We start from the raw sequence: 24,108 nt of genomic DNA, 5'->3' as shown, positions 1-24,108 counted from the left end.
TTGTTGTAAAGCTGACTTTGGATCTAAATATGGGATATCAAAGCATACCACGATTACATATGCTTTTCAAATTAAAATTTCTTTCTTGTTTTTTTGGCGCTTAATCTTACCTGCTTTAAAAAAAAGTCATTTATCTTCTCACTTAACGATTGTTAATATCAGATTAACAATGCAGACAAGCGTTTTATTGTATTTTAAGCAAACATAACACAGTTAAAGTTGTTTAGAACAGATTAGTAATGCGGTAACAAAGGTTTTAATTTAATGATTCACTAACTTCATTTTTCGACATGATGATCGTACTGTAAATGAGTTGAAGAACCGGTGTAAAGACTAAAAAAAAATCACCAATGAAAACATTCAACAACTGAAAACAGTGCAGTGTTTGGAATCACCCGAAAATGGTATATACATTACACATTAAAATTGCGAGTCCGAGTTGAGAGATTTTATAGATCAGAGGCTTTCAACTTTCTCGGACGCTTATGAGCTGGTGAAGGAGTATCTGCTTGTCTTCCAGGACCCTGTAGGATTCACAAACATATTGTAATTAAGATTCAAGTTAAACATATAGATGCAATGGAAATTCAGAGAAATTGATACGATAAAGAAGAGCAGACTCTGATTTGCACCACCTTGCGTTTTTGGTCCTTCTTGATTGGTCTTTCAGCTGAAACAAACACACGAAATGAACTTAGAGATGGTTAAGCAGTGCATACAATGCTGAAACCAACAAGATAAGCAAATGTACCTCCAAAACTGAATGGGTCCGATGCGAAAACACGATCCTGATCAAAAATATATAGAATTAGAGAGATCAATAGGAAGATGAAACTGAAGTGAGAACCAATAAACAAAGTTTGTTGCTCACTTTTGGAGTGTCTGGCATTGCAGCATATGACCCTTCACGATGTGATGAACCTTCTGATTCCTTATATTGCAGCTGAAATTACAAGCAGACCATGTTTGGCAAGAAGTTAGATAAACAAATAGCTGTATATTTTGTGAATCTATGTGAGATAGACTTGTATCGTATGGTTTACCTGCTTCTGAAGATTCAGTAGTGTTAATATTTCTTTTCGTAACTCAAGATGCTCATCACATACAGTTTTTGTAGGAACCTTTGGCTTTAAATTGACCTGTAAACAGAAAACTCTATATACTCATTTAGCAAATCTTAAGAGTAGCTACAATCAAATAAACTGATAAGAACCTACTAGCCTCTACCCGAACCAAAATCCCCACAAATTAGTAATAGAACACATTCAAAGCTAGCTTCAGTACGGGTTCCCTTTATAACATTAGTTAAGTCTCATTCATCAATCAATAGGGGAAAGATAAGCAAAATGATTTAGACAGATAGAAAGAGTTAAACAGAACAAGAAGCAAAGACAAACCCCGAGATCTTGCAGAGTCTGCTCAACACGCTTGATCGTTCGAAGACCAACAGCAGAGCTTGCAGCTTGGACCATTTGTTCAAGTCCATAGGTTCTCAAGTATACATGGAGCTGAAAAATTGACAGATTCACCAGAAAGAATCAGATAAACTGGATAGCCAAGTAGAAAATGGAAAGAGAAGAAGAGAGGGACACTTCACTCACCATGCGGAGAGAAGCAAGGGTAGAGGCATAATCTGCCATAGTTAGTGTTGATGGAGCCACGGCAGTAGCAGGAAGTTGAGAATTGGATGTTGGAGATACACTACGCCCTGGAACTACCCCATCAGCTTTATCAAGACCGGCGTTCTCATTTGCAGACACATCAGGTTCTTCTGCACGCTGGACAGCCAGAAACAAGATAATAAAGATAGAGTTCAGATATGCGTCTAAGGTTTTCAATCATGGTAAGCAAATTTCATCCATTGTTCTTTAGTTACTACGAGTGAGTATATATTTATTTTAAGACAACCCTTACACGTGCTGCCAATCGCATCTCTGTGATTCTTTTAGCCTCAGCAAGTATCTGCAGTTGTGGGAGAAGGGTAGATAAGAGAAAGCAAAGAACTAATCACATTTATTTGGCTGCAAGTACATTCAAAATTAAATAGAAAATAACCTCAGCATCTTTCTTCTCCTGATGTCTACTCTGGGACAGGACCATGGACAATGCCCGCTTGCGCTCTCTATCGCGTGTAATATCATAAGGTTCCTGTTTATGCCAATACATCGGAAAAAAAAAGCATTTAGAGAGATGTTTTCTCCAGATAACATGACAAGGAGAGATTGCTACAATAAACTACATATATATGAACATAACAGTTCTTAGCTTGCTATGAAGAGATATAAGTGGAATTTGACCTTCATGAGAGGATGGTTTGCAACATCTGCTGGAGACTGAGCTCTAGCACGCAGCAGGGCCCGGTTTACTACAAAAGAAAGTACGTAAGAATATTCTCAGTCCATGTATTTTTTAATGAACCCTGGTGCAACATGAAATAAAAACAGAGAGATCAAATATGAAATAAAATGAAAGGACAAGGTATAAGTGAACGGATAATGGTCCGAAAACAGAGAAGGTCCAACATACCACTGTAGTAACGATCCTTCAATTCCTCCACAGTCCGTGATACCGGAAATCGATCAGCTATTACAACAAAGCGGAGATCAAAATTTTGACAGAATTCAAACAACTGATCTGTCTCTTCCTTGGTCCACACCTGCAAGTTGGAGGACAATCGACATTATCCAAAACAAGCAAGTACATAAGCTATGCAGAACATGTCTTCACTTCATACATAATAGACTGAAACAGAAAAGCAAACACTTACAGGATCCGTTAAATGATTCTCATACTCCTCGTCTGTGTATTTCAAAATATCAACTGACTGCATTCACGCAAAGATACAAACAATCAATTGGGAATTACAAAAACAAGTCAGAACAAAAAAAGCAGAAACGGAGAGAGGACAGCAAAAGTTACTCAATATTCAATAACACCAAAAAAAAAAGACAATCATGAAGGCAATATAATACCTTGTTATATTTGGCAAAGGAATAGTCACCTGTTGGTGGAACATCATTAACCACTCTAACCTGTGAAGATATAAGAAAACCCCAAATGCATAACACATAAGAGAGAATGAAATGCTAAAGCGTTTCTACAACGGCGTTGCACACAGATAAGGAACGTACCCAATGGTAAAGCTGCAAATCATCTTTCCTAGCAGAATTTGTGAAGGAAAGCCATTTCCAAGCAACCTGAGATACTAAAGACATGTTTCTTAGCATAATACTAACACTCAGGAGAATCATACTAGTACACTAGAATCAACTCAAAACTCAAAACAAGACAGTGGCAACAAAATGTCTAAAAGCAGCAGCAACAGACCTTCTCATCTGGAGGAGGACGTCGCTTTAAATCAATTGAAGGCATAAGAGGTGCAACGCCGCCGGTAAGCGCATAAACCTGCAATGAAAATGAAAAGTCTATCAAAAGGTAATAAAATCAATCGATTCCAAAGGATTGGTTCGATTTGTTAGAGCTAACCTCGCGAGAAATGCCATCGGGTTTTCGATGGGACTCTTTCTGGGGTCGAGATTTCTTCTCCTGAGTTAAAGACAGTGGAGTCTTCGGCAACCCGAGAATATCTTTCGCGTCCGTACCACCCATCGTAATTAGGGTTCCGAATTTACTATCATTCGATGCAGAAGCAACAACACCTTCGATTCGATCAGGATCTGCTTCGATTCAGGAGTTTAGGGTTTCAAAGATTGCGAATTGGGGATTTTTTTTTTGAGCGCCAAAGAATTCTTCAACCTTTGGGATCGCTTAGCGGGTTGTGTTTAACTACAAGTGTTATTAAAACGACACCGTTTCCTTTTTTTGACAATCAAACGACACCGTTTCTTATGTTATCATATTCATCCTCCAAAAAATCCTATAGAACCAGTTTTTTTTTTTATTTTAGAACACTTTTCATAGCCTTTTAAACCAACGAAGTAAAGTAACAAGAGCCAGTTTCCTAAATTCATTTGTTGATAGTTTTTGTCCTAAATTACAATACTAATAAGTAATAATCCTAAGTTATAGAGAAACTAATAGTAGTACCCAAAATTATCGAAAGGAATGTATACTAATGTAGTATTATATAAACAAAAAACATAATTTTCAAAAGAAACACTAAATATTTGTTTACATACAGGTTGACTGACCAAAATGCTAAAGTTACCCAAAAAAAGAGAAAAATTAAATCTAGAAGGTTGTCCAACAATCGTTGACCGAGAAAAAGATTAGATCAGACTATTTTCTAAAAGCTCCTTTTTAAAAAAATTCTCTCCTCTCCTTTCATTGTTTCTTGCTGAAGATGAACTATTTGTTGTCTCTTCGACGTCAAAACCATGAGTCATAAGAGACCATAATACCCTTGATTCGCTTCTGGTGCAGACTCCATGTTGGCAATCGGTCAAGGGCAATTTAGTTTTTTCACTATTAATACTTACCAAAACTAGATATCCTCTCGATGATGGCTTCCTCCTTATGATGTCTTGTTTCAACTTTCTACATTCGACAATGGTTGTTAAGACTATTACACACACTGACACAAGCTCACACACAAACGCACACAGTATATATACATATGTTTTGTGTGTGTCTTAAGTGTTGAAAGTGATTAAACAAATTAAAGCCAACTAAAGCATCCTACGACGTCAGAGACACATGGCGTCGATAGTGATGCTCCTTAGAGCACTGATGAGTTGCCGTCTTACGCCTAAAGACGAGCCGGATACAGCAGATTCTTCTTCGTCGGCGGTGAAAATTTACAGAAATATCGTCGGAGACGAAAACATGACGAGGAAGAGAATTTCAGTGGTTGATACATCGCATCGTGGCGATAATCACGAGTTTATCATCGAAACTACGTGTGGGAGCAACGATATGGACGAAGGGTTTTACTGGATTATCGTCAGGAACCACTTGTTGATGTGAATTAATTTATACTCCCTCCGTATTTTAATAAGTGTCGTTTTAGAATTTTTACTTTTTTGAATTGGATGTCGTTTTCAAATTTCTATGAAAAATTTATTACTTTTTAATGTTTTATGATGTCATAAAACATTAAAAAGTAAAAAATTTTGCATAGAAATTTGAAAACGACATCTAATTTTTAAAAAAAGAAAATCCTAAAACGACACTTATTAAAATACGGAGGGAGTATAGCGTAAGTATAAATAATGTAAGTCCTTGCATAATTTGTTGTTGTTTTATCGTTACTTATCATTGGATCGACCATGCATATTTCACGTGAGGTATATGAGCATTCCGGACTACCAAATTTATATCAAAATAATAAATCATGTGTTGTGACAATTTGAACCAATCAAATAATAACTAGTCATATTTTGACGAGTGTTAATTATATACCTCGATCCTTGTATGTTTTGTAGTAATTTTTTCTGTTTAAATCGTTAGTGATTTCTGTCGTAAATAAAATGGAGTAACGGGACCAAACCAAATAAGATTTTTTTTCTGTTTTTAAAACGTTATATCCAATAATTCACATATGTCATATATGATATATCACAAATCAGTGAATCACAACATCCTCCCGTGATGATCAAATCTTAATTTAATCGGGGGATGTATAAAACAAGAGAAAAAGAAAAGAAAAAAACATAATAATTAAGTCAAGATTCGTATACCAAGGCCGTATCTAAAATGGCATCACGCACGAATGAATATTACTGCACCAAACGTGACGCAATTGAATTCCTCGTTACGTATCGTAATCGTATATTTCCTTAATTATACGAATACGATGTCGTTTCGGGGCAGAACTGGTCCTGCAAGAACCAAAAACTCTCCTCATCGGTCCATATGTTGTCCCCACCAACACAGCCCCAATCGTTGAACTCTCCGAAACCCGTTTGACCCGCCGGGTCACTACCCGACCCGTTCACCACCCCACCTTGAACGTCCGATAACGTCTCAGCCAGCGAATTCGAAGACGTTGCGGACAATTCCAATGCCGGTACAAATTGCTGGTTGAATTGAAGGAAACCCGGTTCGACCGGAATCGGTTCTTTAATAGGTTGACCTGGGTCGGTGATCATTGACTCCACTGGCTCACACGTGGCGGGTGATGATTGAGCATTAATTCTTTCCACCAATCTCGGCATCCAAACATTTCTCATCGTCTCCTTGAAAAGATTACTATTAACATCGCATCTTAGGTGTTTAGCTTGCTTTTGGACTCGAGTTCTCCAATAATTCTTTATTTCATTATCTGTTCTTCCCGGTAAATACTGTGCAATCTTCGACCACCTTATATATTAAATTGAAAGAAAAAAAAAATTATATGAAAATTGCATTTTTGTAACATATAAACAACATATACACTTAACTAGTAAACATATAGAGTCGCAAAAGATTTACATTTGGGATATAAAGTGTGTACCTATTGCCCCAAAGAGAATGGAGTTTGAGGATCATAAATTGTTCTTCGAGAGTGATGTTGCCTCTTCTAACATCTGGACGTAAGTAGTTAAGCCATCTTAATCTGCAACTCTTACCAGTTCTCTTTAGCCCTGCACATATATGAGTGTATATATATATATAAGTTTATCTATAAAGAAAGGCCTTTGTGTATATGTTTATTTAGAGATTGATGTTCTGATGATACCAGAGGAACGAGCGATGTGGTTCCAACGAGCATCACCATGGATAGAGACGAAGTTGACTAGGATTGCATCTTCTTCCTCGGTCCATGGACCTTTCCGTACATCAGAATCTTCTTCATGAGTTGGAGAGTTTGAGTTTTGCTCGTAATCTTCCATTTCTTTTAAAAGAACTTTAATGAGAAAAGGAAAAGAGAGACAGAGAGAGATAGAGATGAGATTGTGTGAATGCTTTTGTGGATTAGATTTGAAGTGATTAAGCAATGTGTGATTTTATAAATATATATAGCGAAGGATCGGAACATAAGAATAAAATAATTTTAAAAGTATAGAAAGGATATTTGAAAATGAGTAGAATGTTGAAGAGTGACTGGAACACGGCATAAGTGTGATGTTCAATTATTTTTTATTCTGTTTCTAAAGTGGAATTTTGCAACTATATACTCTCTCCGTTTTCGAATAGTTGTCGTTTTAGAGCTTTTTTTTGTTTTAAATTAGTTGTCGTTTTAAGGTAATAATGTAATTTATGTCAATAACTACCCAAATTACCCTTATTTTATTGAACAGAAATTATTTGTAAATAATTACTTGTCATTTTTATGAGGTTAATATAGTCATTGTATACCTTTTCTTAATTTGTCCAAATACAGTTAAAACGACAACTTAAAAAAAACAGAGAGAATAGTAAATTATTCTAAACATAATTAACTCTCCATTTGGTCAATTGTTTGTGTAATTTAAAATACTAAGGTTTGACCCTTTGACTAGTTCAGATGTATAGTAAACACGCACTCTTACTTTATCTTTCTTTGGTAAGAGAGTTCTACTTCATAAAGTTTCTATATTTATTACCACACAGTATCGCAGACGTAAGTAATTGTATATCTTTAGTCTTGTTCAAAATGACTCTGGTTAGGGATTACTATGGGCGAAATTACTGATTTATTAATCACTTATTGTTGTGCAATCACGATTTAGTTTTCGCAGCTAACATTAAGAAATTAAACTACATGATAAGAATGCATAATAACAATAATAGTTAATCCTTTCTCAAAAAAAAAAAACAATAATAGTTAATTACTACTCCCTCCATTTTTTTATAAGTGTTGTTTTAAGATAATGCACATCGATTAAAAAATTATTTAATTTTTGTTTATTTTTAAACTAAAACATCATTTATTATCTAATCAACCAATAAAAAAACAATTTACAGAATATAAATAGTCAAAACCAATAGAAATTAAGTAATTAATTTTACATTGAAAACTGAAAACATCATCTACTTAAAAACAAAATTAGAAGGTTAAAACATCACTTATTAAAAAACGGAGAAAGTAGTATTTTGAATAAAATGGAAAAAAAAATTTAAAACGATACTATTTGTAAAACTAAAAGAGTAATTACTAAAGAACACTAGTTTTCAATAGATTTCCAAATTTGAATGTAGCTAAATAACATAGGACTATTGACATTTAATGCAAAGTCAAATGAGAAATGGAGTTAGGCGAGTTTAGGGACTTTGCTTTTGAAATTTTAGCACATTTTGTTTTCGATTGAAGAGTAGTCAAAGAGACGTCTTTCCTCTGTCTATCACTATGACTTCTATGCATATATTAACAGAAATATATGAGACTTTTATGAGTTCTTTTCGACAAAAATTTATCGCACGTTGGAATTATTAATTATGAAACAGTAATATATATTAAAGCAAGTAAAAACAATAATATACTTTCAATAATTGCCGGTAAAGAAAATACACGCAAAATACTTTTTTTTTTTTTAAGAATTCACGACGAAGTAAAGAGAGACTGCAGTATACTTTCCAGTTTCCATAATTAATGAACTCATCGTTCCACTATTACTTCTGAAATTCGAATGCCTATAATATTTATTATAACGTCTATAATATATGTTGTACGTTGTTAATGCATCATTACTTTTGAGTAAAGTTCTACGAGATTGTATGGAGACACAATCGATTTTGATGAATCGACTGGATATAGAACAAACACTTCGATCGGAGAAGAAACAGATCGAAGAACAAAAAAACGAAGAAATAAATCGGAGAACACGATGGATTAATCGGAAAAATCAACCAATCGGAAAAATCAAATGATCAATCGAAACGAAATTGATCGAAGAATCAGAATCTCCATGAAAATCGAGTGTAGAATCAAAAAAAAAACAACAAAGAATCAGATAATCGAATTAAGCGGAAGAAGTGAATGAAGATTGGGGAATTTGCTCTGATACCATTTCAATATTTGTGATAATCTTCATTAAGTGTAAAATAAGATACAAAGCAAGGTTAAATACAAGTGAAACTAAACCATTATGCTAATCGAACTATACAAGAGATTAAACCAAGGTAAACCAACTATATACATTCGCTAATATTTTAATTGATTCTTATTACAAAACATATAAAATATAATTCGATCAGGGAAATCAAATTAAATAATTACTTTATATTGTTAAATTCATGCATGATTCCATATGTTACTAAAGTGGAAATATAGAAGCACTAAAACTATATAAACATAAAATTTTAACATACTAACAAAAAAGGATTAGCATATACAATCTGATGCGTACATGTCAGAGCGATCCACTCTGTCTAAAAAGGAAGGTTGAAAACATATATAAAAACCTATATATTAAAGTAAAAGAGTTTAAGTAATGCAAGCAAACACAAGATTTTTGTTACACAACGACACTTAAATAGTAGCCTCCATAGTTCTAGGGGAAAGCAACACTCCTGATTAAGTGTATGTACCTGAGAACCGAATCAGATCTCGACGTCTTTACGAGACACTTGTCTGCTTCTAACTTTCAACTGTGGACAAATAGACACACCCGTGATGACGTGTCAATTTGATTCCGATATAGGTTATTACATTTTGGGTTGTACCAGTATCTAAGACTTTTAGTGAAGAAAACAAATGTTTTTTGTAACACCCGATTCAGTGAATTGTTACATCGATTCGATATGTGATATAGAGACGATAGCCCAAATAAGCAAATGTCAAGAAAAATAACCTTTTCTGTTGACATGAAATAAGACCGGTCTTTTGTGTCAATTATATTGATTTATTAGTTGAAAGAATATTTCACAGTTTTTTTTCACCACTAAACAAATTCTTTTGACAGGTTATTTGATTAAACGATAACTGCGACACGTTGAAACTTTAAAACAACGAAATATTACCTCAAAAGACTGCAATCTAATGGTTTGTCTTACGTATTATGATCGTATCGTCTCACCGAGAAGTTTAATTTGGTTCAATAAACTAAACGAACATAAAACTTTAAACAAAAAAGAAAATAAAAAGTAAACTTAATTTGTAGAAAGGAAAGCACAAAAAAAAAAGAAGATAAATAATCAACAAAAAGATGAAAAATCAACATTAAAAACACGTTTACGATCTATCAAAATCAGAAGAACACCAAAAGTAGAACCCACAATCTCAACTTTTTAACTTACACGCTCAAAATTCTGTCATATTCATACGCAAAGGCTCTCTTTTTTTTTTTTTTGTGTCATCTGGTTATGTCTAATTCCGATTTGATGCGACATAACACATAAGCCTCCAACAAAAAATCTTTATAAGGTCAATATATCCCAAAATCTAAGTAAACAATTTATATCAAATATTATAAGGCAATATATAAGAGAATCTCTAACGGTAGTGTCTGAAAAGTGTCTAAAAATTAAAAAAATAAAATAATAATAAAAAAGTAAGAAAGAGAGTAGACACGTTTCTAGTTTAAAAACTGTATCTCCACTTGTTTTTATATTATTGGCCAAATTCTCTCTTTATAATTTATAATTTAAATAAATAACTTATTTATTATAAAATGATTAAAATAATATTTTTAGACACTCACAGTGTCTTGAAAGATGGGGATGGTACTCTATAAAAAGAAAGATGACTAATGAATAGTATTAATTAATCTTGTATTTATTCATATCCCTTATTGACAGATCCGTTTTTAGGTCATGAGGTCGTGTTAAATCGCCTTCAGCAAATGGGAATTATTTTTCTAGATTCTCTTTATTTTTATGTTTTATTAACACATTCATTTTTCTTCATAACTTTGATCGTAAATTGCATGATCATGAGATAACATACTCGTAATACATCGAGGAGAGTAAATATATACTATAAGATTAGAAATATTCGATCTCGTGAACCTCATAAACCTGAACTTGTATCAATGTTTATATTAATTGTGCATGGCGTTAAAAGGATGACGTATAGGTGATGACGCAGAGGAGATTCCTCTAAGAGAGTTCGAACTTTAAACTCTAATAAAAGAAAGCATGTGGTACAAAACTCGAAAGGCATGATGAGACCATAGGACGTCCATGTTTTAGCATCTATCATTTTTTTTCCGTCAACGCACCTGTATAGACGTATACATATAATTAAATGTATGGTTTAATAATCTGGGGATCCATTTTCTGGTTGAGGTTCAATGTATCAAATAGTCTTGATAAAGGATATATGTGATATGATATATTCCCTCTAAAGAAGCATCATAATCAAACTTCAAATTCAAAAGAGCTCCACATCAATATTTTTCTTTTGATTAATTAATGGTTAGCAAGTACTGACTCAGTCAATTCAGAATCCTGAATCTAATAAACCATTATTAAGTTCGAACTTCCAGTTGTTACATTTTATACATTTTGGTGTTATAATAATAAAGCAATGCATTTCCAGCCTCTTAAATTTATGCCTAAAATAATAAGAAGAGTCCAACTAAATATCAAATCATTTAATTATATGGCTTGACTAGTTTAAACACAGCGGTTGCGGTTACGGTTGTGGGAGTTTGCGGAAGCGGACGATTGTAGTTTCAAGCGTTATTTAGCGTTTTGACCGACTGGTTTAGCGGTTAAAAATGGGTGCGTTTGCGGGAGATTTACGACTGGTTAATCAGCGGATACGATAGCGGTTAAACCAAAATTTACCAAAATAAATTCAATATATGATTATAAAAAAAGTATAAAAACACCAAAAACTATATATAATTATGAAAAATTATAAAACTTTTAAACATGATTAATGATTAGAAACCATAAATTTTATATTGAAAACAAAAATAATTATTAATATTAGAAGTCTACAGTTGACAATGTGAAAAGATTAGTAAAAGTCTACCACTAACCGTAAAAAATGAAATTTTAATTTCGAAGTAAATGTAATGCCTGTTGCCTAAACTCGGACACTATGTGGTTGACTTTGATTGGTCGGAATATGATTTCCGAAAAGCAACAATTTTCAAAGCTTTGTGAAGAAAAATTAAACTATAGAAAGTAAATTATATACATCGACAATAATGGAAACATATGAAATTTATTAAGGAACCAAAATCAAAGATGACCGGCGATGATTAAGGTAATAAAAATCAAAGCTCAACACAACCGACACCCTTGGCAGGAAATTCTAAGACATGGTAAGAGTCCCACTTTCATTATTATTCTCTTTTCTTTGTCAAATTTTGCAACACAAAACACGTTTAGAGCCAATGTCAACATCAGGGTTTAATTAACAGTATCACAAAGTATGAGGTTTAAGCCTCTCTAGAAGACCCTAAACGCCGGTTTTATCGTTGAAGAGAAGCGAGAGGTAAGTGTTTGTGTAGCAAATGCTTGAATCTGCTTCTTGGCATCTACAAGATATCAAATAACATAAACAGTCATATAATCAAAGATTGCATCATTGGCATGAGTAGTAGATTGAGAAATAGTTTTTGTACTTTTTTGGTATTTGGTGAATCCAACGATGTTTGCAACAGTAAGAGAGTCAAGCAAACTCCAATAACCAGAACATAATCAGGTTCGAATCTTATAACAGAGAATATCACAAGAATGATCCAAGCAGATGCCTAAATAAAAAGTAACATATAATGGTTGATTTAAAAAAAAAAAAAAAAATAGAGGTTACATAACAGTTTCAATATACATTGGTGTGACAAATGAAACATATAGATACAACTTAATTACATAGAGGAACAAAGTCCACCAGAATAACGATGAATCTTTCTTGTTCAAACGAGCCAATGACTGCAACAAGAACCGAAACATCAAACTCGGAGTGATTCTAAGGAATATTGGAAACTGAATTATATGAAGACAACAAAAAGTAAAAGATTATACATGTTGGCAAAGAGATTCAAATGTACATACACTCTCACGAATTTCAGTAACTTCATTCCACCATGGAAGCCCGACTAAGATACGGCCACTTATGTTCAGAACAACCCAAAAATAAAGGAGCAGCTAAAACAACAGTGACCACAAAGATGATAACAAAAAGATTCACAAATATAGCAGAGAGTACATAAAATGGCAATGCTGCAGCATACAGAACAAGAGAGCATATATTTGATCAGCCTTCTCTTGAAACGCATCAAAAAAGATTATTAAAAGAATCACCTTGAAGAGCACATGGTTCAAACATGTTCTTGGATTAGCATAGTTTTCTCATCAGCAGCATGTAAAATAACAAGAATATATCGAAATGTTTGACATTTTTTTGTTTGTTTGTAACGATTTTTGAAGTGTTTCTCTTAATTAATTAAGTTGTTGTGAAAAACGAGACCTTTGTAGATGATAGAGATTACTCCATCTGTTGTACGGTATGGTTTCAATATCTTGTAAAATTAATTAGCAAATGATATTTATTTCAATTGTAGCAGGGGAATTAACATGTTCTATATATCCCAGAAATCAATCATATAAATAGAAAGACCGTAACGGCCGTCTGATCTCCTACTTACACGTGTACGTTCCAGATTTCACAATCGTAACCAATCCAAGCGCCTATATTAAGAGCATGTGCAATGGGGATTTCTCACAAAAGTCTTTCGAACAAAATAAAAATAATAAAATAATAGATAATATTATATAATTATGAGAATCTCTCAAAAAAAAGTGATGAGAATCTCTCAAGTGAGAGACTTTCTCTATATTTTTTAGAGACTCACATAAAATAATAATACTTTATTATTTCTTTTTTGCATGAGAGATTTGGGTGAGAGACTCCCGACTTCACCTGCTCTAACCCTGTTTTAGCCCATTCTCATCAGTAAACACATCACATATCCATATCCCTCTAAATCAATCCTCTCAGCAAATCACGTGCTAGCTTCTCACAGAGCATTAACATCTAAACTTAATTTGTTCACACTGAGACTCAATTCACATATACAGAGAATCAGACTAGTAATGCCTTAAAAAGAACAAAAAAATACGGATAATAAAAGAAGTGCATTGTTTTTTTCGGCTCTTAAAGTAGGAAGGCAGCAGCCAAAGCCAAAAGCCAGTAGCAGTACATCAGAGTTGTTACAAAAAGGATAAATAAAAGAAACAGAACTTAAAAGGATAAAATCATAGTTATTCTTAACTTACCAAGGAGTCTCCACACCCATATCTCTTATTTTGCCGTCTCCTTGTCTTCAAAGCTGCTTTTGCACCTCACCAGACTCTTGTTCAGCTTTGGTTCTTTGCTAGAACCTTCTCTTATCTCTCTTTGTTTCTCGTACAAAAAATTCAGCCTATCTTGTTTCACAGTGGATTTTCTTGCCATCTCCTTTGTCTTGAAAGAAGGCTTCTTGTTCAGTCCAGCTTTGGCTTTTTTGTTGGACGATTCACCTCTCATCTCTTTCTTCAACATATTTGGTAGCCCATTTTGGAGAGATAACAGCTCGTTGATCCGTGATAGAGGCGCTCTAACGTCGAATCCCTGCTCCTCTAGCATGACAAATGTCTCTTTGTAGACATCTAGTTTGCTTCTTGGAGTGTCCTCACCCATATCATCTACTGTCTTTACACATTTGATAAAAGCTCCAGTCAGACCGGCTGCAATCCCTTCACGAAAAAGTTCACACGAGTAAGCCAATGATGGGAAGTGCGGACGTTGTGGTGTTCTTTTGTAGACCTCATCAGACTCATACTCTTTCCACGAAGGTAACGTCTTCGTAAAAGGTAAAACATTATCCTCAGCTGATCCTCTAGGAGCTGAACATCAACACAAAACAATGAGAATTTCTAAGGTGTATCTAGTGGTAGTCGTATCAATGCAAGCCTCATCTTATGAATAAGATTTAGCCCAAGGAAACAATACTTATGACTACTCCAATATAATATGAGAGAGTTTAAGACACACCTGCAGTCTTGTTGAGATCTGGGCGGTGCTCTTGTTCTACTCTTCTCCTCTTACCACGGCCACTGGTCTCTGTCTCAACCATCTGTTCATGAAAACACAAATTAAGGAGAGCCATCTCAAAAAGATCAAAGTACAATCATGAGGATTACGTTACCTTCTCATCAGTTGGCTCATCATCATCAGCCTTATGATCAACATCATTATCTAATATAAGCAAGCCCCTCTCCTTCATTAGCGCAAGTGTCCTCAACGGCACAACTTCCCAAGTGATTCTATAAGGTTTGCCCTCTGTTGGACCAGGTAAAGAAACACGCTACGTTAGAGATCGATTTCAAGGATTAATTGTAAAAGAATCCACTGGCAGAGTTAAGTTATGACTCTCAAGAATTACCTTTTATTGCAAGATTAATCTCATCATATCTGCATGTTTCAGCTAATGACAGTTCCCTTTTCTGCAAAATCATCAAACATATTAAGGAGGAATTGAAGAATCAAACATAACTTTAGAGTGTTCAAAAATAATATTATATATGCCAACGATAGAGGTCAACGTTATGAGAATCAAGTGTACCTAAAGTTATAGAGGTCGGGAAAAGAGAGTGCAAAATCACATCTACTGATAAAATCGAAGAAATAACTTTACCTTCTCTTGGGTTGTTGAATCGTTGTTTCCCAAGTCGGAGCCTACTTCAGTTTCACTTTTTTATCCTTCTCCATAGTCGACAGAAACCCTAAAATTGAAAGACACACAGGTCTTCTTCCGAAACCTAAATCTGGGAGTTAAAACGAAACCCCCGAGGCCGACAACAACAAAAGGAAAAAAGAAAAAAAAATGGAAGCATTCTAAAGTAAATAATTTGGAAACATATGATTTTTTTTTTTTTTTTTTTTTGGGTTGGCTGTATAAATCACCATATACTTATAGCACTAAAGTGGAATCTCCCCAAACTATTAACCTCTTCACTATACACCCCAATTTATTAATTTCTTAATAATTCCACATATCTAATTAAATCCTTAATTACGTTTACTAAACCGTTAATTGCGTTTACTATACCACGTTTAGACTAATTTATTTTTAAAACGTTGACCACACTCAAATAAGGCCCTCTTCTTAGAGAGAAAGAGGGTTTCAATTCTAATCTCATCAACAAATTTGGCTACTGATTCCTGCACTTCATACTCATCACGCTCCAATACATCTTCACTCTCCTTTTCCTTCTTTTTACCTTTTCTAGTCTTGTTTTCCCCATTATCTTCACGTTCTTCTTCATCTGCAATCTCATTATCACTCTCTTCATTACTAGATTCATCACTCCCTTTGTCACCCTCCTCATCACGTCCTTTGTCACCCTCCTCATCACGTCTTTTGTCACTCTCTTCATCACTAGACTCATCACTCTCATTATAAAGCATATCCTCTGGATCAATTTCTACTTCGTCACTATGAAACCGAATTTGCAAATTACTAACTCACAACAACACTTATGACTCTAATAGCAAAATCATATATATATAACAACACTTACGTAATTTCTTTTCGGAGTTGCCACAATCCCTACGTTTTCCTTAAATTCCTTTAATAAGTTGCTGCAATCCCTATTGAACAGAGAAGATACACTAGAAATCAAGGTGATGATGAAAATTATGTTAGATGAAAACACTAGAAACCGAATGACGTTTTCAGAGCATGATCATGAAGAGCTAAGAAAACTAGTTAAGTAGATGAATTTTAACTAGTATATGTAAACATTAAAACCCAGAATCCAAAAACAAAAAAAACGTTGACGTAACTATCTCAAGCATATTCATAGATAGTCAAACAATTGCAATGAAACATTAAAGAAAATCAATGCAGAGAAACCAATCAGACCTGGAGAAAAATCACGGCGATGACTCTAATCTCTAAAACTTCCGAAGTTGGCTTATTGGCTTTAACAGCAACGAACCAAAACGAGAAGAAATGAATCAAAACGATTTGACAAAAGAAATATTTAGGGTTTAATTTGAAACCCTCTTTCTCACTAAGAAGGTCTAATTAAAGTGTGGTCAACGTTTTACAAGTAGATTAATCTAAACGTGGTACAGTGAAACGCGATTAATGGTTTAGTAAACGTCATTAAAAATTTAATTAGATATGTGGAATTATTAAGAAATTAATAAACTGGGGTGTATAGTGAAGAGGTTAATAGTTTGGGGGGATTCCACTTTAGTGCTATAAGTATGGGGTGATTTATACAGCCAACCCTTTTTTTTTTGGTATTTCTTAACTTAATTAAAAAACCATAAAGAATGTGAATGTTGTGTTGGTTCTACTTCTTTTTTTCTCTACCTAGAAGCCTTATTATATAGTAAGGTAATTGTCATCCTTCTTAAACGAGATTGTGTTTGATCGAGTTGTTAAAAAATGAGGATAATTAAGACGATATTCTAACATTAATTACCATCTAAAATTTATTTCCTAGTATTCAAAACACTCCAGCTAGCGAGTTTTGGTGTTTACATGTTATATTCCCACAATTTCATCAAAATTCATTTTAAGTGTTTTCATGCTTGGTCATTTTAAGTCCTGGGGTGAATTTTAAAGACAATATCGGTCAATCTAAGACATATCCTAGAGTGAACTTATGGCTACCAGTCGCACTTTTGATATGACTTACATGGGCAGAACTACGTGGCAAGGGGCCTATATATATATTTTATAAGTTCTCAAAATTTCTTTATATTTTGAGCGTGTTACATCGCCTTCAGCAAATGGAAATTATTTTTCTAGATTCTCTTTATTTTTATGTTTTATTAACACATTCATTTTTATTCATAACTTTGATCGTAAATTGCTTGATCATGAGATAACAATCTCCTAATACATCGAGGAGAGTAAATAATAATATACATAAAGATTAGAAAAATTCAATCTCGTGAACCTCATAAACCTGAAATTGTTAATTATAAATATTTTGTTGTGCATGGCGCTAAAAGGATGACGTATAGATGATGACGCAGAGGAGATTCCAACTTTAAACTTTAATAAAACAAAGCATGTGGTACATTGAGGTGCAAAATCCACCAGAATAACGATGAATCTTTCTTGTTCAAACGAGCCAATGACTGCAACAAAAACCGAAAGATGAGATATCAAACATCGAGAGATGAAATGTGGTAAGAACATAGCTTGATGTTGAAGAATTGTGCAGACATTTAGATTCAACTGCCGACAAACAATTCATACATGTGAGATTTTGGAAAATGTGAACCAAGTAAAGAGACAAATAATTCTCTCGTTACTTGTTTTACATTTTCGATCGTGAGATATTCCGATAAAAGCACACAATTTGCTATCCTTTCTCCGAATCTCAGATCCCAGAGCTTAATTCCTAAACTCTCTCTGTTTTACTGTTACAGAGTCCCGATGATGATTGATTGGTATGATAATCGGTTTCTTTGGGCTTTCTTAGGCCCAAATCGAGAGAAAAATAATTGAACATTTTCTAAAAAAATGTACCTAACTTAGCTCTTTGTAGATTTAGTTGGACAAACTAAGAAAATTCAAAGAAAGTTAAAAAGGACTTTTGGAAAATGTGGCGTGAGACATTTCTACCGACACCTGAGAAGAAGTGACTGTATATTCTACTGAAAGGGAAAGCAATTGGGTCTGCGATGGAGCCCACGAATGTTCACTATGCACCATGGAATTGGTTCATATGGCCCATTATGAGATTTATGGGCCCAAATCAGATGGCGCGTGTATCTCACGGTTCTTCTTCACCCAGGTAGAACTACTAATGCGGTGTCAAATCTGTCGTTCTCAAAAGAAAATAGAAATCTCCATTTTTCACGTGATTAATTTTCTTGTTTATTACTAATTTACTATTATTTATTTTTCTGTAAAGTCTTACAATAATAATTATTGGAAATTAAGCACATGGAAGTTACCTAACGTCCTTTTTAATTTCAGAAACCTGCAATTTTATTCAGATACAATTATTTTTAAATTTGAGGGAAAGGTTGAAATTATTAAGTGCCTCACGATGCACGATGCAGTATGAAAAGTAACAAGAATAGAAAATTTTGATTTTTTAAAGTGTTTCTCTTTAGTTATGAAAAAAAATGAGATCTTTGTAGATAGAGATTACTCCATCTCTGATAATTCCACGGTTTGGTTTCAGTATCTTGTAAACTAAATTAGCAAATGATTTACTTGTGACTAGGAAAAAAAAGTTTTATATGAAATTTATCTTTTCATATATATATACAAGATTACTATCTTAATTCAGTATACTTCTAACTTCTATTCTTTTTTTCTTTTTCATTGTAAAATGAGTTTTTTCATGTATATTAAAACCAATGTTCAAGAAAGTGGTAGGCGCTTAAAGGGCGGTGACCTAGTGTCTAGCGCCTAGAACGCATAATCGGGGCCTAAACGATTTTTAGACGGTTTAAACGTTTATAACATAAAACATTATATATATGATATTATATATAAAGTTATATCAAATATCTATATAAAAATTATGAAATTATAAACAAAAACTAGATAAAGTATTTATTTATATTTATATTAAACAATATATGAATATTTATAACTATAGATATATAAATAAAATTTAATTGAAATTGAAAAAATACATTAAACAAGATCTTTGTAATTTTAGGCGGTAAAGGCGGTTATCTAGACGTGACATAAGAGTTTAGTGCCTAGTTAAGGATTAGGCGACCGCTTAGACCGTTTTTTAGAACACAGATTAAAACACACACAAAAAAAAGAGAAAAAAAAAAAAATAGATTAAAATACCAAAAAGAGGACTAGGGAAGTGTACGATGCACCTCGTAGCAGGGAATAACATGTTCTACAAAACACCGTAGCTGCTTCTAGCGTTTTCTCCGTATCCGTTTGATTTAAATTTCCCCGTTACGGTCCCACTTTCCAGAACTTTCACGGTTTCACCAAACGCCAATCACCACCGTCTGTTCTCCTACTTACACTTGTACGTTCCAGATTTCACGATCGAAACCTATCCAAGCGCCTATATTAACCCCGTTTCGCCCGCTACCTAAGTCCTCATCAGCAAACACAAGCACATAACTAGATAAACTCTTCTTCTCTCATCACATTTTTCGCTAAATCCTCTCAGCAAATCACGTGCTAATCACATGGCTCCGGGGCTTACTCCAACCGCCGATGCCGAATCCACCGTGATGATAACAAAACCGTTACTACCATCAGTCCAAGACAGCGATCGAGCTTACGTGACGTTTCTTGCCGGAAACGGTGATTACGTGAAAGGAGTTGTTGGTTTAGCCAAAGGTTTAAGGAAAGTCAAATCGGCTTATCCACTCGTTGTGGCGATATTACCGGACGTGCCGGAGGAGCACCGTCGTATACTTATGGAACAAGGATGCATTGTTCGTGAAATTGAACCCGTTTACCCACCCGAGAACCAAACTCAGTTCGCCATGGCTTATTACGTCATCAACTACTCTAAACTCCGTATCTGGAAGGTACATATAATACGCTGTCGTTTACTACTCCTTTGTTGTGTTTTTTTTCAATACGTCATCGTTTACTTCCCTTTGAAAAAGTGGTTAATGCTCTGTTTTTTTTTGTGTGTTATGTGCAGTTTGTGGAGTATAGTAAAATGATATATTTAGATGGAGACATTCAAGTTTACGAAAACATCGATCACTTGTTTGATCTACCAGATGGCTATTTCTACGCGGTGATGGATTGTTTCTGCGAGAAAACATGGAGCCACACGCCGCAATACAAGATTGGATATTGCCAACAATGCCGCGATAAAGTCCAGTGGCCAAAGGCGGAGCTTGGAGAGCCTCCGGCTCTTTACTTCAACGCCGGAATGTTCTTGTTCGAGCCTAACCTTGAGACTTACGAGGACCTACTAAGAACCCTTAAAATCACTCCTCCGACTCCTTTTGCTGAACAGGTAATGACAAAATCAAAACTTAGAGTGGCCTTTCTCTGTTATGCTCTGTTTTCATCTGTTTTAAGTTGTGGATTTGATTGCGCAGGATTTTCTAAACATGTACTTCAAGAAAATCTACAAGCCGATTCCTTTAGTGTACAACCTCGTCCTTGCGATGTTATGGCGTCATCCAGAAAATGTAGAGCTTGGGAAAGTCAAGGTGGTTCACTACTGTGCAGCGGTGAGTTATTAATTTTAGTCACGGTTTTGTTTACCCAAGACAATAAATTTCGTTTCGAGTTCTGAAATTTTCTGGTTGTCTGTTTCTCTTTTACAGGGTTCGAAGCCGTGGAGATACACAGGGAAAGAAGCGAACATGGACAGGGAAGACATAAAAATGTTAGTGAAGAAATGGTGGGACATTTACAACGATGAATCCTTGGATTACAAGAAACCTGTAGCCGTTGTGGGCACAGAGGCCGATCCCGTGAATCTGAAGCCGTTTATCACCGCTCTTACTGAAGCTGGCCGGGTCAACTACGTGACTGCACCGTCCGCTGCTTGAATGGGAGTTATAAATGTCGGTGAATTAGGTAGTTTTTTTTTCTCTGGGCAGTAAATCGTTTCGGGGGTTGTGTCCGGTCGACAACCACTCATACTGTCTCTGGTTTCAAATGCTTTGGACGTTGACATGTGATTTGTCTTACCTTTTTATAAAATTTGTCTATAATGTGTGCTTTCCTGAATTTTTGAGTGTATCTTCGAATCTCAAGTTTGAATGACAAAATAAATAATAAAAAAAAAACGGGTCAGCTTTTGGTTCAACTTTTGTTTCGAAAGATGCTCCAATGAAAAGAAGACGTAAAAATGATATACTCAAATTCAGGAAGAAAAGGAGAGGAGTAAACAAGTTATTTATGGGAAAATACAAACTGTGAAATGATCTCTGCGTTTGAGATAAGCGACGAAGAAGAATATAATAATAAATCTTTTAGTACTAGCGAAACAGACCTCTTTCTTTGATTTATAAACCAAACAAGCAAAAGAGAAATCTGGCTAACCTCCCATCTATGCCTGCGATACATACATTTAAGTGTTTCAGACTCGGACTATAAACCATAACTGGATTTGTTAAAAGAGAAAGTAGCTAGTAGTGGATACCTTGTTTGCGATGTTGTTGGAGAGCCAGTCAAGTCCCTCATAGAGCCCTTCTCCTGAGGTGGCACATGTGCTCTGAATGTACCTGTTATTACAATGATCACATGAAGTTATATGGCTCACACATGTCAAGGCTTTTTAAACTGTAGATCGAGAGAGCTAGTTTTTGTGTGTTTCGCTCACCAGTGTCGTTGGCGAAGAGAGTGAAGCCCAAGCTTGTCAGTTATCTCAGCAGCGTTCATCGCGTTGGGAAGATCTTGCTTGTTAGCAAATACAAGTAGAACTGCATCCCTCAATTCATCCTGCCAAAATACACATCACAAAGTCAAAACCAAATTGGTTCTTAAGTATACCTAAGTATAGAGGGAAGTGTTGAGTTAAATACCTCATTCAGCATCCTGTGAAGCTCATCCCTGGCTTCAACAACACGGTCACGATCATTGCTGTCCACAACAAAGATAAGTCCCTGAGTGTTCTGGAAGTAATGTCTCCACAATGGACGGATCTGGGCGAGTAAGAAGGATGTAATTAAATTAGTAAAGAGTTTGATCAATTCTACCAGCTCACAACCCAAATGGGGCAACATAGACGCAGAGAAAAAAGAAGTAATATGGGATTGTTAGCCAGACAACGACATCTCATTGAGAATCAAAGAATGTTCAGAATTCCAGCTGAGTTGATTTAGCTTATAAATTGTAGAGTGTGGGTACAAGAATATAATACCAACACTGAACCTAATAAGCAAACCCTTTTTGAACAGATGACATCATAAATGGATGATCGACTACAAACAATGGTTACAAAATGCAGAATTAAGAAAAACCATGGAATAATAGATACCTTGTCTTGACCCCCGACATCCCACACGGTGAAGCTGATGTTCTTGTATTCAACAGTCTCAACATTGAACCCTAAAAACAAAGAGGAACCGTGATGATGACTTGATGTAACCGAAATATCAGCTTGTCATACAAAACAAGTGTAACATTCAACAGTAAATCGCATCCATCATACAAACTACAGAGGTGGATAAAAATACATGTGAGAAGAAGAAAGTTACAACTCACCAATGGTTGGAATAGTGGTGACGATCTCTCCAAGTTTGAGCTTGTACAGGATAGTCGTCTTACCAGCAGCATCGAGACCAACCATCAGAATACGCATCTCTTTCTTCGCAAAGAGCTTGCTGAACAACTTACCGAAGGACAAACCCATTTTTTCAAGCCTGTTCACAAAAACACATTAAAACTCACAATTACACGCAACTGAATAATCATCGACCTAGCAGCAGAGGTAACAAGACCATTATGGACCTACGATTACAAAATCGTATCGAATCTCATTCATATCCTCAAATCTAAATCAAATCAAGATCTTAGATCTATAATTCCGCAGAATCATCAAGTATTAGACCTGATTACACTAGAACAACCTGATCTGGAAAAAAATCAACCAATATCACTTTGAATTCCCACCACGCAGATACAGATCCAGCATTACAAACTAGTGAATCACAAGAAAGCAAATCCACTCATAATAGAAAACAGAAGAAACGCAACAGATCTGAAAACGACGAGCCAATGAACAAAGCACGGATCCAGAGATCGCGAGAAAGGAATTCGACCAGAAGAATCAGTGATTCGAGAGAGATAGAGAAGGAATCAACGTACCGGAGAAACTACGCCGCACGAGATCTAAGCTCTCTCCTTAACGCCGATGGTCCGTCCAAAGAAATGGCCTTCGAACGTTTCACGATGATTTTTGTTTTGTGAGACACAAAAAATCTCTACTTATAAATCCAGTGAGCGTTAAAAATACGTCGAATATATGTTTTAATTAAATACGACTATTAATCATTTCTGCAATTTTTTTATTATGGGTCAACCCAATTCGGCCCATTTAACCAATCTAAAATGTTATCTTCTTAGGCCTTATGGGCTTTGCGACGAAGAAGTTCAGCTTCTATTTTTCACTCACCCTATTGAAATAAAACGACGTCGTAAGAAATCATTGGTCTGGTTTTAATAAACCGAGTCTAAATTAACCAGCCAAACCGGGTTTGTTGCCAAGCTTTCGTAAGGATGAATCATATCCATTCATTGTTCTCGAATTGGTCGGTCCTTATGTCTGAATCAATTGCGTACAAAAGTTAATTTAATTAATGGTAATGATTTAAGCGTTTAATTTATCTTTTTCAAGTCAAACTATGAGACATTATTACAATCTTGGGGCTCAGAA

General features: G+C 34.9%; 6 protein-coding genes and 1 pseudogene across 9 annotated transcripts; 2 read left to right on the top strand and 5 right to left on the bottom strand.

Moving 5' to 3' along the window:
* Positions 1–237: 237 nt before the first annotated feature.
* Positions 238–3,778, bottom strand: LOC9318180 (SWR1-complex protein 4). 3 transcript variants are annotated; one of them, XM_002880241.2, is made up of 16 exons: positions 3,487–3,778; positions 3,328–3,405; positions 3,132–3,197; positions 2,973–3,032; positions 2,768–2,824; positions 2,527–2,656; positions 2,298–2,365; positions 2,056–2,148; positions 1,915–1,962; positions 1,602–1,778; positions 1,398–1,508; positions 1,044–1,139; positions 872–943; positions 752–788; positions 636–670; positions 238–524 (listed from the first exon to the last, which is right to left on the bottom strand). In XM_002880241.2, exons 1-16 carry the CDS (start codon positions 3,607–3,609, stop codon positions 450–452), a joined length of 1,326 nt encoding a protein of 441 aa, XP_002880287.1. In that variant the 5' UTR covers positions 3,610–3,778; the 3' UTR covers positions 238–449. The 3 variants fall into 3 exon arrangements, 2 of the variants coding, with proteins under 2 accessions (XP_002880287.1, XP_020884295.1); XM_021028636.1 differs by having other exon boundaries at positions 621–670; positions 3,487–3,756; XR_002332650.1 differs by lacking the exons at positions 238–524; positions 636–670; positions 752–788 and having other exon boundaries at positions 1,044–1,155; positions 3,487–3,758.
* A 708-nt stretch (positions 3,779–4,486) lies between these two features.
* LOC9316354 lies at positions 4,487–4,987 on the top strand. Its single transcript, XM_002882067.2, has one exon. The coding sequence runs from the start codon at positions 4,657–4,659 to the stop codon at positions 4,924–4,926; it is 270 nt and encodes an 89-aa protein (XP_002882113.1). The 5' UTR covers positions 4,487–4,656; the 3' UTR covers positions 4,927–4,987.
* Positions 4,988–5,485: 498 nt separating this feature from the next.
* On the bottom strand, positions 5,486–7,059 carry LOC9316353 (transcription factor MYB78). Its single transcript, XM_002880240.2, has 3 exons — positions 6,620–7,059; positions 6,395–6,524; positions 5,486–6,261 (listed from the first exon to the last, which is right to left on the bottom strand). Exons 1-3 carry the CDS (start codon positions 6,771–6,773, stop codon positions 5,739–5,741), a joined length of 807 nt encoding a protein of 268 aa, XP_002880286.1. The 5' UTR covers positions 6,774–7,059; the 3' UTR covers positions 5,486–5,738.
* Positions 7,060–11,749: 4,690 nt separating this feature from the next.
* On the bottom strand, positions 11,750–14,054 carry LOC110229325 (annotated as a pseudogene).
* Positions 13,832–15,604, bottom strand: LOC9318179 (DUF724 domain-containing protein 4). Its single transcript, XM_002880239.2, has 5 exons — positions 15,435–15,604; positions 15,183–15,243; positions 14,946–15,079; positions 14,792–14,873; positions 13,832–14,643 (listed from the first exon to the last, which is right to left on the bottom strand). The coding sequence occupies exons 3-5, from the start codon at positions 15,021–15,023 to the stop codon at positions 14,060–14,062; spliced, it is 744 nt and encodes a 247-aa protein (XP_002880285.2). The 5' UTR covers positions 15,024–15,079; positions 15,183–15,243; positions 15,435–15,604; the 3' UTR covers positions 13,832–14,059.
* Positions 15,605–19,818: 4,214 nt separating this feature from the next.
* LOC9316352 (galactinol synthase 1) lies at positions 19,819–21,470 on the top strand. The gene is made up of 4 exons (XM_021028263.1): positions 19,819–20,290; positions 20,410–20,733; positions 20,819–20,953; positions 21,050–21,470. Exons 1-4 carry the CDS (start codon positions 19,943–19,945, stop codon positions 21,275–21,277), a joined length of 1,035 nt encoding a protein of 344 aa, XP_020883922.1. The 5' UTR covers positions 19,819–19,942; the 3' UTR covers positions 21,278–21,470.
* A 91-nt stretch (positions 21,471–21,561) lies between these two features.
* LOC9318178 (ADP-ribosylation factor 1) lies at positions 21,562–23,707 on the bottom strand. Of its 2 annotated transcripts, XM_021028265.1 has the most exons (8): positions 23,541–23,652; positions 23,303–23,373; positions 22,938–23,095; positions 22,711–22,781; positions 22,256–22,375; positions 22,054–22,172; positions 21,874–21,955; positions 21,562–21,786 (listed from the first exon to the last, which is right to left on the bottom strand). In XM_021028265.1, the coding sequence occupies exons 3-8, from the start codon at positions 23,083–23,085 to the stop codon at positions 21,781–21,783; spliced, it is 546 nt and encodes a 181-aa protein (XP_020883924.1). In that variant the 5' UTR covers positions 23,086–23,095; positions 23,303–23,373; positions 23,541–23,652; the 3' UTR covers positions 21,562–21,780. The 2 variants fall into 2 exon arrangements, with proteins under 2 accessions (XP_020883924.1, XP_020883923.1); XM_021028264.1 differs by lacking the exon at positions 23,303–23,373 and having other exon boundaries at positions 23,541–23,707.
* Positions 23,708–24,108: the final 401 nt, after the last annotated feature.

Source organism: Arabidopsis lyrata, assembly GCF_000004255.2.
Source record: "Arabidopsis lyrata subsp. lyrata unplaced genomic scaffold ARALYscaffold_4, whole genome shotgun sequence".
NCBI lineage: Eukaryota > Viridiplantae > Streptophyta > Magnoliopsida > Brassicales > Brassicaceae > Arabidopsis > Arabidopsis lyrata.
Note: the sequence above shows the minus strand (reverse complement) of the source record. Positions and strands in the feature narration are given on the sequence as shown.

What these genes read in the sequence shown, in the direction of transcription:
- LOC9316354 (XM_002882067.2), top strand. Translation starts at nt 4,657, where the DNA reads ATGGCGTCGATAGTGATGCTCCTTAGAGCACTGATGAGTTGCCGTCTT.
- LOC9316353 (XM_002880240.2), bottom strand. Translation starts at nt 6,773, where the DNA reads ATGGAAGATTACGAGCAAAACTCAAACTCTCCAACTCATGAAGAAGAT. An exon ending in CCACATCGCTCGTTCCTCTG is followed by an intron (nt 6,525 to 6,619) that starts GTATCATCAGAA and finishes ATATATGTGCAG; the next exon opens with GGCTAAAGAGAACTGGTAAG. An exon ending in CATTCTCTTTGGGGCAATAG is followed by an intron (nt 6,262 to 6,394) that starts GTACACACTTTA and finishes TTAATATATAAG; the next exon opens with GTGGTCGAAGATTGCACAGT.
- LOC9318180 (XM_021028636.1), bottom strand. Translation starts at nt 3,609, where the DNA reads ATGGGTGGTACGGACGCGAAAGATATTCTCGGGTTGCCGAAGACTCCA. An exon ending in AGGAGAAGAAAGATGCTGAG is followed by an intron (nt 1,963 to 2,055) that starts GTTATTTTCTAT and finishes CCACAACTGCAG; the next exon opens with ATACTTGCTGAGGCTAAAAG. An exon ending in AGACTCTGCAAGATCTCGGG is followed by an intron (nt 1,140 to 1,397) that starts GTTTGTCTTTGC and finishes TTCTGTTTACAG; the next exon opens with GTCAATTTAAAGCCAAAGGT.
- LOC9316352 (XM_021028263.1), top strand. Translation starts at nt 19,943, where the DNA reads ATGGCTCCGGGGCTTACTCCAACCGCCGATGCCGAATCCACCGTGATG. An exon ending in CTAAACTCCGTATCTGGAAG is followed by an intron (nt 20,291 to 20,409) that starts GTACATATAATA and finishes TGTTATGTGCAG; the next exon opens with TTTGTGGAGTATAGTAAAAT. An exon ending in CGACTCCTTTTGCTGAACAG is followed by an intron (nt 20,734 to 20,818) that starts GTAATGACAAAA and finishes TTGATTGCGCAG; the next exon opens with GATTTTCTAAACATGTACTT.
- LOC9318178 (XM_021028264.1), bottom strand. Translation starts at nt 23,085, where the DNA reads ATGGGTTTGTCCTTCGGTAAGTTGTTCAGCAAGCTCTTTGCGAAGAAA. An exon ending in CACCACTATTCCAACCATTG is followed by an intron (nt 22,782 to 22,937) that starts GTGAGTTGTAAC and finishes CTTTGTTTTTAG; the next exon opens with GGTTCAATGTTGAGACTGTT. An exon ending in TTCACAGGATGCTGAATGAG is followed by an intron (nt 22,173 to 22,255) that starts GTATTTAACTCA and finishes GTATTTTGGCAG; the next exon opens with GATGAATTGAGGGATGCAGT.
- LOC9318179 (XM_002880239.2), bottom strand. Translation starts at nt 15,023, where the DNA reads ATGAAGGAGAGGGGCTTGCTTATATTAGATAATGATGTTGATCATAAG. An exon ending in ATGAGCCAACTGATGAGAAG is followed by an intron (nt 14,874 to 14,945) that starts GTAACGTAATCC and finishes TTTCATGAACAG; the next exon opens with ATGGTTGAGACAGAGACCAG. An exon ending in AGATCTCAACAAGACTGCAG is followed by an intron (nt 14,644 to 14,791) that starts GTGTGTCTTAAA and finishes GTTGATGTTCAG; the next exon opens with CTCCTAGAGGATCAGCTGAG.